A 15,271-nucleotide genomic window follows, 5' to 3' on the forward strand; every position below is an offset into this window, starting at 1 on the left:
ACAACAGCGATTTTCCAATCCTCTGGGACTTTCCCGGACTCCAGTGACTTTTGAAAGATCATAACTAACGCCTCCACTATTTCTTCAGCTATCTCCTTTAGAACTTTAGGATGTAGTCCACCTGGGCCCGGAGATTTATCAATTTTTAGACCTCTTAGTTTCTCTAGCACTTTCTCCTTCGTGATGGCTACCATATTCAACTCTGCCCCCTGACTCTCCAGAATTGTTGGGATATTACTCATGTCTTCTACTGTGAAGACTGACACAAAGTACTTATTTAGTTCCTCAGCTATTTCCTGGTGTCCCATCACAAAATTATCAGCGTCATTTTGGAGTGGCCCAATGTCAACTTTTGCCTCCCGTTTGTTTTTAATGCATTTAAAGAAACTTTTACTATCATTCCTAATGTTACTGGCTAGCCTACCTTCATATTTGATCCTCTCTTTCCTTATTTCTCTCTTTGTTATCCTCTGTTTATTTTTGTAGCCTTCCCAATCTTCTGACTTCCCACTACTCTTTGCCACATTATAGGCTTTCTCTTTTGCTTTGATGCATTCCCTAACTTCCTTTGTCAGCCATGGCTGCCTAATCCCCCCTCTGATAACCTTTCTTTTCTTTGGGATGAACCTCTGCTCTGTGTCCTCAATTACTCCCAGAAACTCCTGCCATTGCTGTTCTACTGTCTTTCCCACTAGGCTCTGCTCCCAGTCGATTTTCGTCAGTTCCTCCCTCATGCCCCTGTAGTTCCCTTTATTTAACTGTAACACCTTTACATCTGATTCTACCTTCTTTCTTTCAAATTGGAGATTGAATTCTACCATATTATGATCACTGCCTCCTAAGTGCCCCCTTACTTTAAGATCTTTAATCAAGTCTGGCTCATTACATAACACTAAGTCCAGAATGGCCTGTTCCCTCGTGGGCTCCATCACATGCTGTTCCAAAAAGCCCTCCTGTAAACATTCAATGAATTCCCTTTCCTTGGGTCCACTGGCAGCATTATTTACCCAGTCCACCTGCATATTGAAGTCCCCCATGATCACTGTGACCTTGCCTTTCTGACATGCACTTTCTATTTCGTGGTGCATTTTGTGCCCCTGGTCCTGACCACTGTTAGGAGGCCTGTACATAACTCCCATTGTGGTTTTTTTGCCTTTGTGGTTCCTCAACTCTACCCACACAGACTCCACATCATCTGACCCTATGTCATTTAGTGCTATTGATTTAATTTAATTCCTAATTAACAAGGCAACCCCGCCCCCTCTGCCCACCTCCCTGTCTTTTCGATAGGTTGTGAATCCCTGGATGTTTAAATGCCAGTCCTGAACCCCCGGCAACCATGTCTCTGTGATGCCTACCACATCATACCTGCCAGTCACAATCTGGGCCACAAGCTCATCTACCTTGTTCCGTACACTGCGCGCATTTAAATATAGCACCTTTAATTCTCTATTGACCGTCCCTTTTTGTTTTCTTAGTGTGGTGGACCTTGGTTTACTGAGCCTTTCCATACACTGTGTCATATTTTGTGGGATGGGGACTATCGTAACCTCTCCCGAGTTTTGTCTTTTCGTGTTTTTTTGTATTCCTAAGCAGCTACGCTTCCCACTGATTACTTCACCTCTTGGCTCCCTGACTTTCCCTTCCCCCCCCCCCCCAATCTTTAGTTTAAAGTCCTATTGACCACCCTATTTATTCTTTTCGCCAGAACACTGGTCCCAGCTCGGTTCAGGTGGAGACCATCCCAACGGTATAGGTCCCCCCTGTCCCAAAACTGATGCCAGTGTCCCATGAAAAGGAACCCCTCTTTCCCACACCACTCTTTCAGCCACGTGTTAACTTCCCTTATTCTTGCCTCCATATGCCAATTTGCTCATGGCTCGGGCAGTAATCCGGAGATTATGACCCTTGAGGACCTGTTTTTTAATTTGAATCCTAGCTCTTTATAATCTCTAAACAGGTCCTCTTTCCTAGACTTGCCTATGTTGTTGGTACCGACATGGACCACAACAACTGGATCCTCCCCCCCCCTCTCCAGTATCCTTTCAAGCCGGTCAGAGATGTCCCGCACCCTAGCACCGGGCAGGCAACATACCATGCGGGACTCTTTATCCTGCTCACAAAGGATGCTATCTATCCCCCTGATAATAGAATCCCCTACAACTACAACTTGCCTATTTACTCCCTCCCCTTGAATGGCCTGCTGAACCATGGTGCCTTGGTCAGCTGACTCATCCTTCCTGCAGCCCTGTTCGCCATCCACACAGGGAGCAAGTGCCTCATACCTGTTGGACAGAGTCAAGGGCTGAGGCTCCTGAGTTCCTGACTGCTGGTTCCCTTTACCTGCCTGACTTGCAGTCACACCCTCCTGTCCCTGGCCACTGGCAGGATTTAAACTACTTACTCTGACAGGTGTGACTGCCTCCTGAAACACAGTGTCCAGGTAAGTCTCCCCCTCACGGATGTGCCTCAGTGTTTGAAGCTCAGACTCCAGCTCATCAACTCTGAGCCGGAGCTCTTCGAGCAGCCAACACTTACTGCAGATGTGGTCGCTGCAGCTCGCAATGGGATCTGCCAGCTCCCACATCAAGCAGCTGAAGCACATCACCTGACCAGCCATCACTAATTAATTAATTAGTTTAATTTAAGTTTATGAGTTTAGCTTTGTTTTTTTTTAAATTTGGGGCAGATTTGCTATCAACCACTCAGATCACAGCTTCCCTCTGACGTCACTTTTGGGAAACAAACTGGAAAACAGGAAGTTTCCGTTAGGTTTTTATACTCACAGAGACTGCTCCTCCTCCACCGAACGGCTCCCGAAATTAGGCCCGAAGAAAGAGAGAGAACAAAACAGTCGGGAAAAAGCACCTTCTCCCACTCTTCACCGAATTACCTCACTGCCCCAAATTACCAAATTCTCACTCGGTCTGTATCTCTCTCACTCAGGCTGTGTGTCCTTGACCTGCGCAATGCTCTACAAGGAGAGCTCTACAATCATTCCAGCATTGCCATTGCTGGTAGGTGTATGTTGATGTGTGCCTGTATTGATATACACAATTGCATAAAACCATAAGTAGAGAATGATCCATCTCGGTCTCCACCAAATGTCCCCAGCAACAGAGATTCCAGTCTATGGTTGACTCTTAACGGCCGTTCGATATGCACTAGAATGCCAGTTAGTTCAAGGGCAATTGGACTCATAGCCTCAAAATGGTCTTGTCTCTTTAGCCAGGAAAAGCAATTTTGCTGTCATGGTTGAAGACACCGGATACTGCATAGGCTATTGACCCTGACAATATTTCAGCAATAGCACTGAAGGCTCTGCTCCAGAGCTTGCTGATCCCCCAGCCAAGCTGTTCCAGTACACACACAACACTGGCATCCAACCGGCAAAGTTGAAACATGCTCACGTATTTCCTGTACACAAAAAAAGACTGGTCCACCCAGATCAATTACCGCCCTACCATTCCACACCCGTTCATCAGTAAAGTGATTGGAAGGGCCATTAACAGTGAATTCAAGTGGAACTTGCTTACCAGTAACGTACCTACTGGCGCCCAGTTTTGGCTCTGCAAGCGCCACTCAGCTCATGACCTCATGAAAGCGTAGCTTCAAACATGGACAAAACAGCTGAAGCACATAGGTGAGGTGAAAGTGACTACCCTTAATGTCGAGGCAGCATTAAACTGAGGATGGTATCAAAGAATCCGAGCAAAATTGCTATCAATGGGGATGGGGGAATTACTCTCCGCTGGTTGCAGACATACAGCCACAAAGGAAGATGGTGGTGGTGATTTTAGGTCAATCATCTCAATTCCAGGTCAGCTCTGTAGGAGTTCCTCAGGGGAGTGGCCCAGGCCCAATCATCTTCAGTCACTTCATCAACGACTTTCCTGCCATCATAAGGTCAGAAGTGTGTTTGCACAATGTTCAGCACAATTCGCTATTTCACAGATACTGAAGCAATCCATGTTCAAATGCAACAAGAATTGATTTGGCTTGAGGAGTAGAAAGTAAAATGTGCAGCTTAGAAGTGCCAGACAGTGACCTTCTCCAACAGACGAGAATCTAATTATTAATCTTTGACATTCAGGGTCATTACCATCACTGAAGCCCCGACTATTAACATCCGATGTGTCACCAATTACAAGAAACCCAACCGAACTACCCGTATAAATACTGTGGCTGCAAGAGCAGGTCAGAGGATAGGAATCATGTGGCGAGCAGCTCACTCCTGATTCCCCAAACCCTGTCCACTATCTACGAGCCACAAATTAGGAGTGTGATGGAATGCATTTCATTTGCATGGGTGAGTACGGCTCGAACCATCCAGGGCAAAGCAGCCCGCTCGATTGGCACTCCTTCCACAAACACTCACTCCTTCCGACACACAGTGGCAACCATGTGTACCATCTGCAAGATGCACAGCAGAAACTCACCAAGGCTCCTTCGGCAGCACCTTCCAGACCCACGACGACCACCATCTGGAACGACAAAGGCAGCACATAGTAACACCACAACCTGGAACTAACCCTCCAAGTCACTCATCATCCAGCCTGGAATTAGATCACCGTTCCTTCACTGTCGCTAGTCAATATCCTGAAATGCCCTCCTGAACAACGCTGCGGGTGTACCTATAACTCAAGGGCAGCAGAGGTCCAAGGGGTTAGATTACCACCATCATTTCAAGGACAGTTAAGGACGGACAATGAATGTTGGCTTAGCCAGCAAACCCCAAATCCCGTAAATGAATTTCTGTAACCTTTGATAACAGCCTACAAATGCTAGGTTCCAACTTTGTTGCGTTCCCTGCACACATTAAAATAAGATGGCGGCCTGGTTTGAATTATCTTCTTCCCCTAGCAGTACACCCGCGCCTGCGAACTTCCATGCGGCGTCGGTGGCTTCGATCCAGCTAATGGCACGCCTGCGAGAAACACGCGGTCGGAGCCTGGAGAGCCATTAAACCTTTCAGGGAAGTCACAGAGATAGCTTCCGTTTGGTATTTAACAATTATCATGCCACCTGTTCCTTTAGGATCTAGAATGGAATTCTTCACATGACCTGCACTTTCCCCAATAAGTGTAAAGCATCGTGCATAATTAAGGTATATAAAAGTTGTGATCGTTGTGTCGCACTTGTCACTCATGGTTGTATGTTATAAACAGTTGAATTCAGTAGAGTAGCTTGCGTGTCACTGTTAAACTTTCTGTCTTTGCAAATGCTTCTCATGCCCGCCCTGTGAGAGCGGGCGCTCTGACTGTGTCCTGGGATAAAAGTGATTGGCCAGGGGCGTTTCTTTGGATTGAAAACACTCTGCCTTCACCGCAATCTGGCCTTCCTACCGCGAATTAGAACACACAGCTGGAGGCGGCCAGCGGAGGTCTGGCACGTGTTCCCTCAAGTTTCCAAGATTTCTCGTGTCTTTTGCCCTTGATAATAACAGACTGTTGTACTGAATCAGAATTTAACGAAAGAGTTGCAGAAGAGAACATGCTGACAGAATGAAGTTCAGAAGCTGAGAGAGAAATGGAAGCATTCACATCATCCATTTGTTGAGGGAAGTTACAGAGCAATGCTAAATCTCAGCCAAAGGGAAGCATTCTCGTGGTGAGAGTTGTTTATCTTTGCCTACTTCTGTTTCATTTCTCGATATCAAACGTTTTGTCCTTTCAGAGAGAAAGCATTGCAAGGGCAGTAAAGTATCTTTCCAAGGAACTTGACAATATTAAGCGACCTTATGTAATGGCTATCACCGCATATGCCTTTGCGTTAGTGGATCCTGATAGTTCTGCCGCGCACATGGCTGATGACAAACTGAAAAAAATGGCAGCTTATGATAAAGGTAAACATTTAGTATTCAATCTGGTGGAGGAACTAGAAAAGCATATTGAGTAAGGATTCTATTGTTCTGCAATTGTTCTTTTAATTGCGCTGCATGCTGTGATTTAGTCATTACGAATCCATGTCGTAAATAGCATTGTTAAGGTGATTGAGACATATCGAGAAATCATAAGATAGTAAAGTGTATGTCGATGTGTATCCATTCCTCCGTCCGTTCGCTCACAGCAATGTTATAGCATTCTGTCAATGCAAACAAACCATTTTAAAAAACATTCCACCAGGTTTTTCCAAATCCGGTACCCATTCACAAACCGACCTCACAATCTAAACAAAAAAGGCCGAAAATCATTTAAAATAATAGCACGATATGAGGTGATTCGGCTCATCATTTCTGTGTCGACCGGAAATAGGCTCTGCGGCTAGATCAAACTTCCCAGCTTCTGACCTATGAGGCTTATGTGGCATTGTAAGTGCATATTCAAGTCTTATTTAAATGCGGTGGGTTTTTTCCCATATATCTTACCATGATACAGAACTTGAGTATTACTGAATCAAAACATTTTGTCGAAGTTTCTCATCTTATACACATTAGTGCAATTCACAAGAATACCAATGCCAGGCGAAACAGTCACTTTACATTGTCAGGGGAGAGAGTGCGATTGGTCAACAAGTATACTCTGATTAGAAGAGGCGTTGCCATTAAGAAAATTACAGTTGATGGTAACAGACAGTGAACAGCCAAATATTGTTTGAAACTTTAAACCAGGCATCTTGCAACTGTGTAGGCCAGGCATTGCCCTGAGGAATGAACCAGCGAATGGCTGACACGTAATTTGTTTATATGAAACAGGCACAATGTGTGTATATCTATTTTCTGTCTGCAAAGAATAAGCCCTCACTATTAATATATGTAGCTTTCAGTGCACGAAAATGTGTCATGTTGTGAGCCTGACTGTCATCTTAAATTGGTTGACAGCATAATGCTTAGTACACAAAGCATTATTTAACAAATGTTGTCCGTCATGGCGGAATCAAGTCTAATATTGGACACTGTGTGTTGAGTTTTGCAAGCTCGGGGTTGGTTGGGTATAGTCTATACATTGCCTATTGTGAACAGCATAAGGCACATTCTATTTGATACGCATTTTTCTGGATTCCGCATGGCTTGCGTGAATTTCACTTACAATGCAAATGAATTGCAGCAAGACAAGGCCTCAAGACAAAACCAAACATGCAGACCAGATAACCTAAATAATCTCATTAACAAGTGTGATTATATCAACAAAATGCACGCCGTTATTAATGACGGATCCAAATTTGTATCAATTGAATCTGCCACTCAAAAGGACCTTACTGGAAAACAAGCTTGCAAAATAGTTCACTGGGTTTGTGCAAGATTGATAAAAAGCCACGTGATATATATGACAGTATTAATCCTCACATTTGGTTGTGCTAACGTATGTATAGGCTGCCTAAGAAACACAAAAGTGCTGTGTCCGCGTGCTCATTTGACGTTTACTAGCCTATCCACCAATGTTCCACTTAACGAAGTCACGTATATTGGTACTGCAGTATCGTGGAAATCTAGAGCCGTCGTCATTGCGGGGATCAGTGTCTATTGATCTTATGAACGCAGCAGCTCGTGTCGTTGAGTTCAGCTTGTGTACCCAAAGTAGGTGGTGTTGCTATGGGATTCCCTTTACGCCAGGCTCTTGCAAAAAATCTTTGTTGAGTTCCATGAGAATCGTGTCTTCGATGAAATGGCACGTAACTTCCTACCCCTCTGACTGTACGGCTGGTGCATAGGTTACCCCCAGCCGTCCGATCTCCCCTCTTTCGTTCGTCTTTGAATGCAAGTGGCCTCCTTTGATGATTATTCTAAGACATCCTTACAGTTGCAATTGTTTCGACATGTTAACAAGTACTGCGCCCCCCCCCCCCCCACACACACACACGCAGCGTATCCCTGCCCATTTTCATCCTCTGCGCTCTCCCACCTGAAAAGCATCTACCTGGAATTGTTGATATTCGATTGATCCCCTGCTTTGTGCAGTGCTTAAGTGAAATTTGTCATATGTTTCCAAGCCTCGATCTGTGTCGTCAGCTCATCTATCGTGTTCGCTAGGCTACTGACGTCAAAGTACCTACCATTCATCATTGAACAACTCTATTTTTTACCAATTTTCTCGTCTTCGTTATCTTCACCATGCATAACCAATTGCAATTTCAGTATTTAAATTACAGCTCTACTTCTATTCCTTTTGAACTTTTCTCTCCGTTTCTCGCCATCCTGCCAACGTAGCTTAAACCCTCCAAATTAGTGAGTAAGCCTCCCTGTAATTATATTGATCGCGGCCCTGTTGATGTATAAACCCTCCGGCTTGTCAAGAACCCATCTCACCCAGAAGCAGCCCGAATGCCCCATGAATCTAAAGCACGTGGTACTGTGTTATTTCCTCAATAACATATTCCTTTGCATTATTCTCCTGTTTCTGTACTCATTGGCTTGTGGCACGAGTAGTAATATCGACCTTGAGATCCTTCAGCTATCAAGACCTCCTAAAAATGAGGCTGTCCAGAACTTTCGAAGGTTCTGGAATTCCCTCGTGCAACAGGATGGGCATTTGAGTTGCTAGAAATGAAGCATATTTTTGTATAATCTCTATTGTCACAAGTAGGCTTATATTAACACCGCAATGATGTTACTGTGAAAAGCCCCTAGTCGCCACATTCCGGCACCTGTTCGGGTACACGGTGCAGAATTCAGAATGTCCAAACTACCTAACAAGCACGTCTTTCGGGACTTGTGGGAGGAAACCACAGCACCCTACGCAGACACAGGGAGAACGTATAGACTATACTCAGTCAGTGACCAAAGCTGGGATTCGAACCTGGCACCCTGGAGCTGTGAACATAAGAACTAGAACTAGAAGCAGGAGTAGGCCATCTGGCCCCTCGAGCCTGCTCCACCATTCAATGAGATCATGGCTGATCTTTTGTGGGCTCAGCTCCACTTTCCGGCCCGAACACCACAACCCTTAATCTCTTTATTCTTCAAAACACTATCTATCTTTATCTTAAAATCATTTCATGAAGGAGCCTCTACTGCTTCACTGGGCAAGGAATTCCATAGATTCACAACCCTTTGGGTGAAGAGGTTCCTCCTAAACTCAGTCCTAAATCTACTTCCCCTTATTTTGAGGCTATGCCCCCTAGTTCTGCTTTCACCCGCCAGTGGAAACAACCTGCCTGCATCTATCCTATCTATTCCTTCATAATTTTATATATTTCCATAAGATCCCCCCCTCACCCTTCTAAATTACAACGAGTACAGTCCCAGTCTACTCAACCTCTCCTCGTAATCCAACCCCTTCAGCTCTGGGATTAACCTAGTGAATCTCCTCTGCACACCCTCCAGTGCCAGTACGTCCTTTCTCAAGTAAGGAGACCAAAACTGAACACAATACTCCAGGTGTAGCCTCACTAACACCTTACACAATTGCAGCAGAACCTCCCTAGTCTTAAACTCCATCCCTCTAGCAATGAAGGTCAAAATTCCATTTGCCTTCTTAATCACCTGTTGCACCTGTAAACTGACTTTATGCGACTCATGCACTAGCACACCCAGGTCTCTCTGCACAGCAGCATGTTTTAATATTTTATCATTTAAATAATAATCCCTTTTGCTGTTATTCCTACCAAAATGGATAACCGCACATTTGTCAACATTGTATTCCATCTGCCAGACCCTAGCCCATTCACTTAGCCTATCCAAATCCCTCTGCAGACTTCCAGTATCCTCTGCACTTTTTGCTTTACCCCAAAGCTTAGTGTCGTCTGCAAACTTGGACACATTGCCCTTGGTCCCCAACTCCAAATCATCCATGTAAATTGTGAACAGTTGTGGGCCCAACACTGATCCCTGAGGGACACCACTAGCTACTGATTGCCAACCAGAGAAACACCCATTAATCCCCACTCTTTGCTTTCTATTAATTAACCAATCCTCTATCCATGCTACCACTTTCCCCTTAATGCCATGCATCTTTATCTTATGCAGCAACCTTTTGTGTGGCACCTTGTCAAAGGCTTTCTGGAAATCCAGATATACCACATCCATTGGCTCCCCGTTATCTACCGCACTGGTAATGTCCTCAAAAAATTCCACTAAATTAGTTAGGCACGACCTGCCCTTTATGAACCCATGCTGCGTCTGCCCAATGGGATAATATCCATCCAGATGCCTCGCTATTTCTTCCTTGATGATAGATTCCAGCATCTTCCCTACTACCGAAGTTAGGCTCACTGGCCTATAATTACCCGCTTTCTGTCGACCTCATTTTTTAAACAGTGGTGTCACGTTTGCTAATTTCCAATCCGCCGGGACCACCCCAGAGTCTAGTGAATTTTGGTAAATTATCACTAGTGCATTTGCAATTTCCCTAGCCGTCTCTTTTAGCACTCTGGGATGCATTCCATCAGGGCCAGGAGACTTGTCTACCTTTAGCCCCATTAGCTTGCCCATCACTACCTCCTTGGTGATAACAATCCTCTCAAGGTCCTCGCCTGTCATAGCCTCATTTCCATCAGTCACTGGCATGTTATTTGTGTCTTCCACTGTGAAGACCGAACCAAAAAACCTGTTCAGTTCCTCAGCCATTTCCTCATCTCCCATTAGTAAATCTCCCTTTTCATCCTCTAAAGGACCAATATTTACCTTAGCCGCTCTTTTTTGTTTTATATATTTGTAGAAACGTTTACTATCTGTTTTTATATTCTGAGCAACTTTACTCTCATAATCTATCTTTTTCTTCTTTATAGCTTTTTTAGTAGCTTTCTGTTGCCCCATAAAGATTTCCCAGTCGCCTAGTCTCCCACTGTTGTGAAACACAGTGCTACCCACTGTGCTATCTGCTTCCCATTGTGTTTTCCATGATGAAAACGGAACAACCCTCGCAAGATACTCAGCAATCAGTCCCTTCCCTCATGCTGCAATCTTTATCTAAGTTTTAAACCTCTCTCGTTGATGCCCACGCATTCTTACCTTCTTCGTTTGATAGCATCCCTGTCTTAGATAAGTTAGAGAGAAATTGATAACTGAGCTTAAGCTTCTTACTCTTCTGGAAAGATGAAGCAATTTGGTTCCATTATTTTCTAACTGAGTTGAGTTGGTTTACAGTTATGATCCTGTACCAAACTCTAACAGTGGCTAGGATACAGGACAGAAACCCCAATATTTAATTTTAATTTTGTGAAACTGCTTGGAAAGAATACCTCCCTCCAGGAGTTATTTCGCACAAAATGGGCATATGGTATATTAAAACAATCTTTGTTACTAACACAGTTTAAAAATATATTTAACCTTTTATTTATTGTCACAAGTGTGAAGTTACTGTGAAAAGCCCCTAGTCGCCACATTTCTGCGCCTGTTCGGGTAAGCTGGTACGGGAATTGAATCCGCACTGCTGGCCTTGTTCTGAATCACAAACCAGCTGTCTAGCCCAGTGAGCTAAACCAGCCTATATTTAACATCATCCAAGAAAAATAACTTATAATCAAAACATTGCTAATCAATACAGTGACACAATACCCTTAACTGCTATCTTTATTCCACCTCAAACAATAAAACCATCTCATTCCTCAATCCACCTTAAAATACAATTGGCAGGCCCAGGTATAGGTGCTTAAGAGATGTTCTTTGAGGCTGCTTTAAGAGATGGATCAGAATCTTGTCAGAACAAGGAAGGATCTCTCGCTGAGGTTTTCAGAAACTGTCTTCTCGTTTCGACTTTCAGGATAAACTGATCAATCTCTGCTTTTCTGTTAAAATGCTCGAAACTCTAACTCCTCCCATTAATTACATCACCTTATCAAGCTGAAACACAGATAAATAACTACTCAACAGAGAACCGGCTTAATCCAAACAAAGATCCAGTCGCCCAAACGTTTACGAATCTTCAATTGCACCACTGAATCCCAAAAACACAATTGCCTTTCTAACCAGCATTTTTCGAAACACTACTGCAGGCTCCCCACACACCAACCCAGGCTTCCAACCCGCACTGAACCAAATGCATATAACACAATACACAGAAATTCCTACATTTACCACATTACTTATACCTCCTGTCTATCGCGTTCACTATTATAGAAAACGATGTCCGCCATTGGAAAGCTGATAGCACAGTATTGCGCAGTCACGAAAGCCAATCAAAGAAAGTACCTGAAGCATCAGCGATAACAGTGGAGACTACTTCATACGCGTTGCTTCAGGCTGTGATCAGGAAGAACCTCTATTATGCGAATCCCATTGTCAAATGGTTAACTGAGCAAAGGAACTATGGTGGAGGATTCTGCTCAACCCAGGTACATTTCCATCAATTATTTAGCTGATTGCATTTGTTGACGTTGAGTGGAAATATGCACGAGGTTTAGATGCGCGGTTTCTCATTGAAACTCTCTGTTCGCAATATCCGTCAAGTTATTTCTTTAAATTCATTAATGGGACCTGGGCATCCCTGGCCATCGATAATTTCCCTTGAGCTGAGTGGCTTGCTCGCCATTTGAGTGGACAGTTAAGGTCGACCAATTATTGTGGATCTGGAGTCAAACGCGAGACCAGGTAGAATGGCAGATTTCCTTCCCTAAAGGAGAATTAACGAAAACAAGTACTTTTTCTGATGACAATCTATTAGTCCCATGGATTACGAATTCGTGTCCCCACAACAAGTGTCTGGGCCTCTGGATTGCTACTCCAATGCCATTACCACTAGCCTACTAGTTTCCTGACATACTATTCTATCCCGCCAAGAGAATTAAATTAAAATTATTTCTGAATAACATTCTACTAACAGCCCCTCATTCTGCGTCCATTAATATTACTGACGGCACTTAGATTTCATTTAAATTATTTACGGGATGTGGATCTCGCGCTGGCTCGGCCAGCATTTATTGTCCGTCCCTAATTGGCCTTGAGGATATGCTGGCGAGCTCCCTTCAGGAACTGCTGCAGGCCCTGAGTTGTAGGTGCGCTCACATCTCAGGCTGTTGCGATTCACTTTTCCCGCCGGCAGCGCAGCCCCGTGTGTGGGTTTCCCGGCGGCGTGGGGGTGGAATGTCAAGCGGCAGGAGAGAGAAACCCACCGCCAGCGAAACACGCGCCGCCGAGAAATACGCGGCTTGGGAACCAGATAATCCAGCGCTAGGGGATTTGACCTAACGGAAATTCTTGGCAGTAGTTTGTCTGAATGGGAGCCCCGTATCAAAAGAGTCCCAGGTGAGTTGGGCAGCCACATGTAATGAAAAATAATTTTGCTCATGGTATAAACCAGAGCTGCCATATCATTCAGTCAACGGCTTCCTTCATCCATGCAATGACGAACGAGTATATTTCAAAGTGTTCCCTCTTTTTTTGTTGTTCATAAGGATACGGTTGTTGCCTTGGAAGCTCTGTCGGAATACAGCATTGCAACCTTTCAGCCTGAGGAAATCGATATTCAGTTTGTATTCAGCAGCCCGAGTCGAAGTGGCAAGGAGAAACTTAACCTAAAGGGGAGCAAGGCTTTAATACAGGACGAGTTAAGAGTAAGAATTGAATGGAAAGACAGTTCTATATATGGGCGGGATTTACCGGACACTGTGTCGCGTGTTTCCGGCGAGTGAGTCGGCTTCCCATTGGTCGCCGTTGAGATCTTCCGGTCCCGCCGAAGTCAGCGACGTTTTGTGTCTTTGGCGGGAAGAGCCGAAAAACCCCGTCCATTGTGAGAGAATATCTCACCTTTGATAATGGGAATATACATTTATCTGCAGAATGTAATCATCCTGGGAATATACCTATAACAGTGAATTAAGTATGCGTTCCAAAACTTGTCCACAACTTGCAGGCACAATTGTCGGCTTGAGAGATGCATTGCGTGAGGGATTATCTTATCAATCGCAAATCCAGGGGGGGAATGTGTGGGGAAAAGAGTGGGGTTTTCTTACCTGGAAGTTCGCACATGGGATAGCTAGGGGCCCGACACACGGAAGGTCCTTGAATCCACGAGGTTAAAATAGAAGTGGATGGACAGTCAAAGCAGACCGAATTCCCATTCGTGCCCATCGTTATAAGACACGCTTGAAATCCAGTGCGATTGAAGTGAATGGGGCTGAATATTGGGCGGGAATATACAACGGATGTGATGTGGCCCGTTTTGCCACCCTGCCCGTCTCCAATTTAGCGCCCATGGCTCTTTATGCTAGCGTCATTCGGCGCAGGTCAAAACTGAGGCCCAAGGAATGCTGAAAAAAATCGGATGGTTGGATCGTCGGTGGTAATAGGACGGTAGTGAGGCCAGTTCATGAATCTCAAGCAATAACTCTTCGGAGAACAACATTGAAAGACCTGACATGTGAACGATAAAGAGAATTCTGGCCGATAACACTGAGCTTATTCCTATTTCGTTTTAGTTTCCGCTGGGAGAAAGCATTAACATCGAGCTGTCGGGCAGCGGGAATGGAACACTGACTGTGAGTAAATACTTTTGGTTAAGTAAGTAAATAAGAACAGATGGACAGTGGAAATGAGAGCAGAAGTAGGACATTCGGCCCTTTGACCCTGCCTCCAACCCCCCTCCCCACAATCAATAAGATCATGGCTGCTCTGATATGGCATTAACTCTTCTTTCCTCCGTTTTCCACTTCCCAACCCGCTCCCCGCAACACCCCCCCCCCCCCCAAAAAAAAACCTTAACTCAGTTGTCAATCAAAAATTTATTCAACTGAGTGAATCGTTTTTCCCTGTCCTTTCGTGGAATGTGCACTTCGCTGGCAGGGTCGTTGTTTGATACTCATCATTAATTGTCTTGAAATGGCTGACTTCCTAGGCCACTTTAGAGCGAGGTAGTGAAGGGGCAAACACATTGCTATGGGTCTGGGACACAGATGGGCCAGACCAGGTAATGACGGTAGATTTCCTTCCCTAAAGAGATATTAGTGAAGCAGGTGGCTTTTTTAAAAACAAGGATTGGTGATAGTTCACTGGTCACCATTGCTGAGGCTATCTTCACATTCCGGATTTCTTAATTTCATTTAAAATCCACAAATTCCTATGGTGGGATTTGAACATATCGGCCTGCAGTATGTGGCGGGCCCTTTGTGTTACTGGCCCAGTGACTTCACCACTGCACCAACATCGCCCCCCCTCCCCCCAAACCACTATTGTTGCGCTGTAAGTTAATATACAAAACCTGTTGCTAAATATCAATGAGACATAATTTGTCATAAACGTGCAATGCAAAGAGTATATAATATATATATATGTTTGTGTGTATGTATATTATAATGTGTCTATAACCAATGTATAGATATTTGTAGACGTGTGTATATATATATACTTTTATGCGTGTATATATTTGCTGTTGCTAATCTATTCCAGATTTTGATCACT

General features: G+C 44.4%; 1 protein-coding gene across 1 annotated transcript in view; it reads left to right on the plus strand.

The window, feature by feature from the left end:
• The window catches only part of LOC140390270 (complement C4-B-like), a 143,879-nt gene that overhangs the window by 94,285 nt on the left and 34,323 nt on the right, over nt 1–15,271 (plus strand). Inside the window, exons 28-31 of the mRNA XM_072475292.1 lie at nt 5,677–5,845; nt 11,996–12,210; nt 13,270–13,428; nt 14,293–14,352. Coding sequence (XP_072331393.1) covers nt 5,677–5,845; nt 11,996–12,210; nt 13,270–13,428; nt 14,293–14,352 — 603 coding nt within the window. The remainder of the gene's footprint in view (nt 1–5,676; nt 5,846–11,995; nt 12,211–13,269; nt 13,429–14,292; nt 14,353–15,271) is intronic.

This window comes from Scyliorhinus torazame, chromosome 14, assembly GCF_047496885.1.
Source record: "Scyliorhinus torazame isolate Kashiwa2021f chromosome 14, sScyTor2.1, whole genome shotgun sequence".
Classification (NCBI taxonomy): domain Eukaryota; kingdom Metazoa; phylum Chordata; class Chondrichthyes; order Carcharhiniformes; family Scyliorhinidae; genus Scyliorhinus; species Scyliorhinus torazame.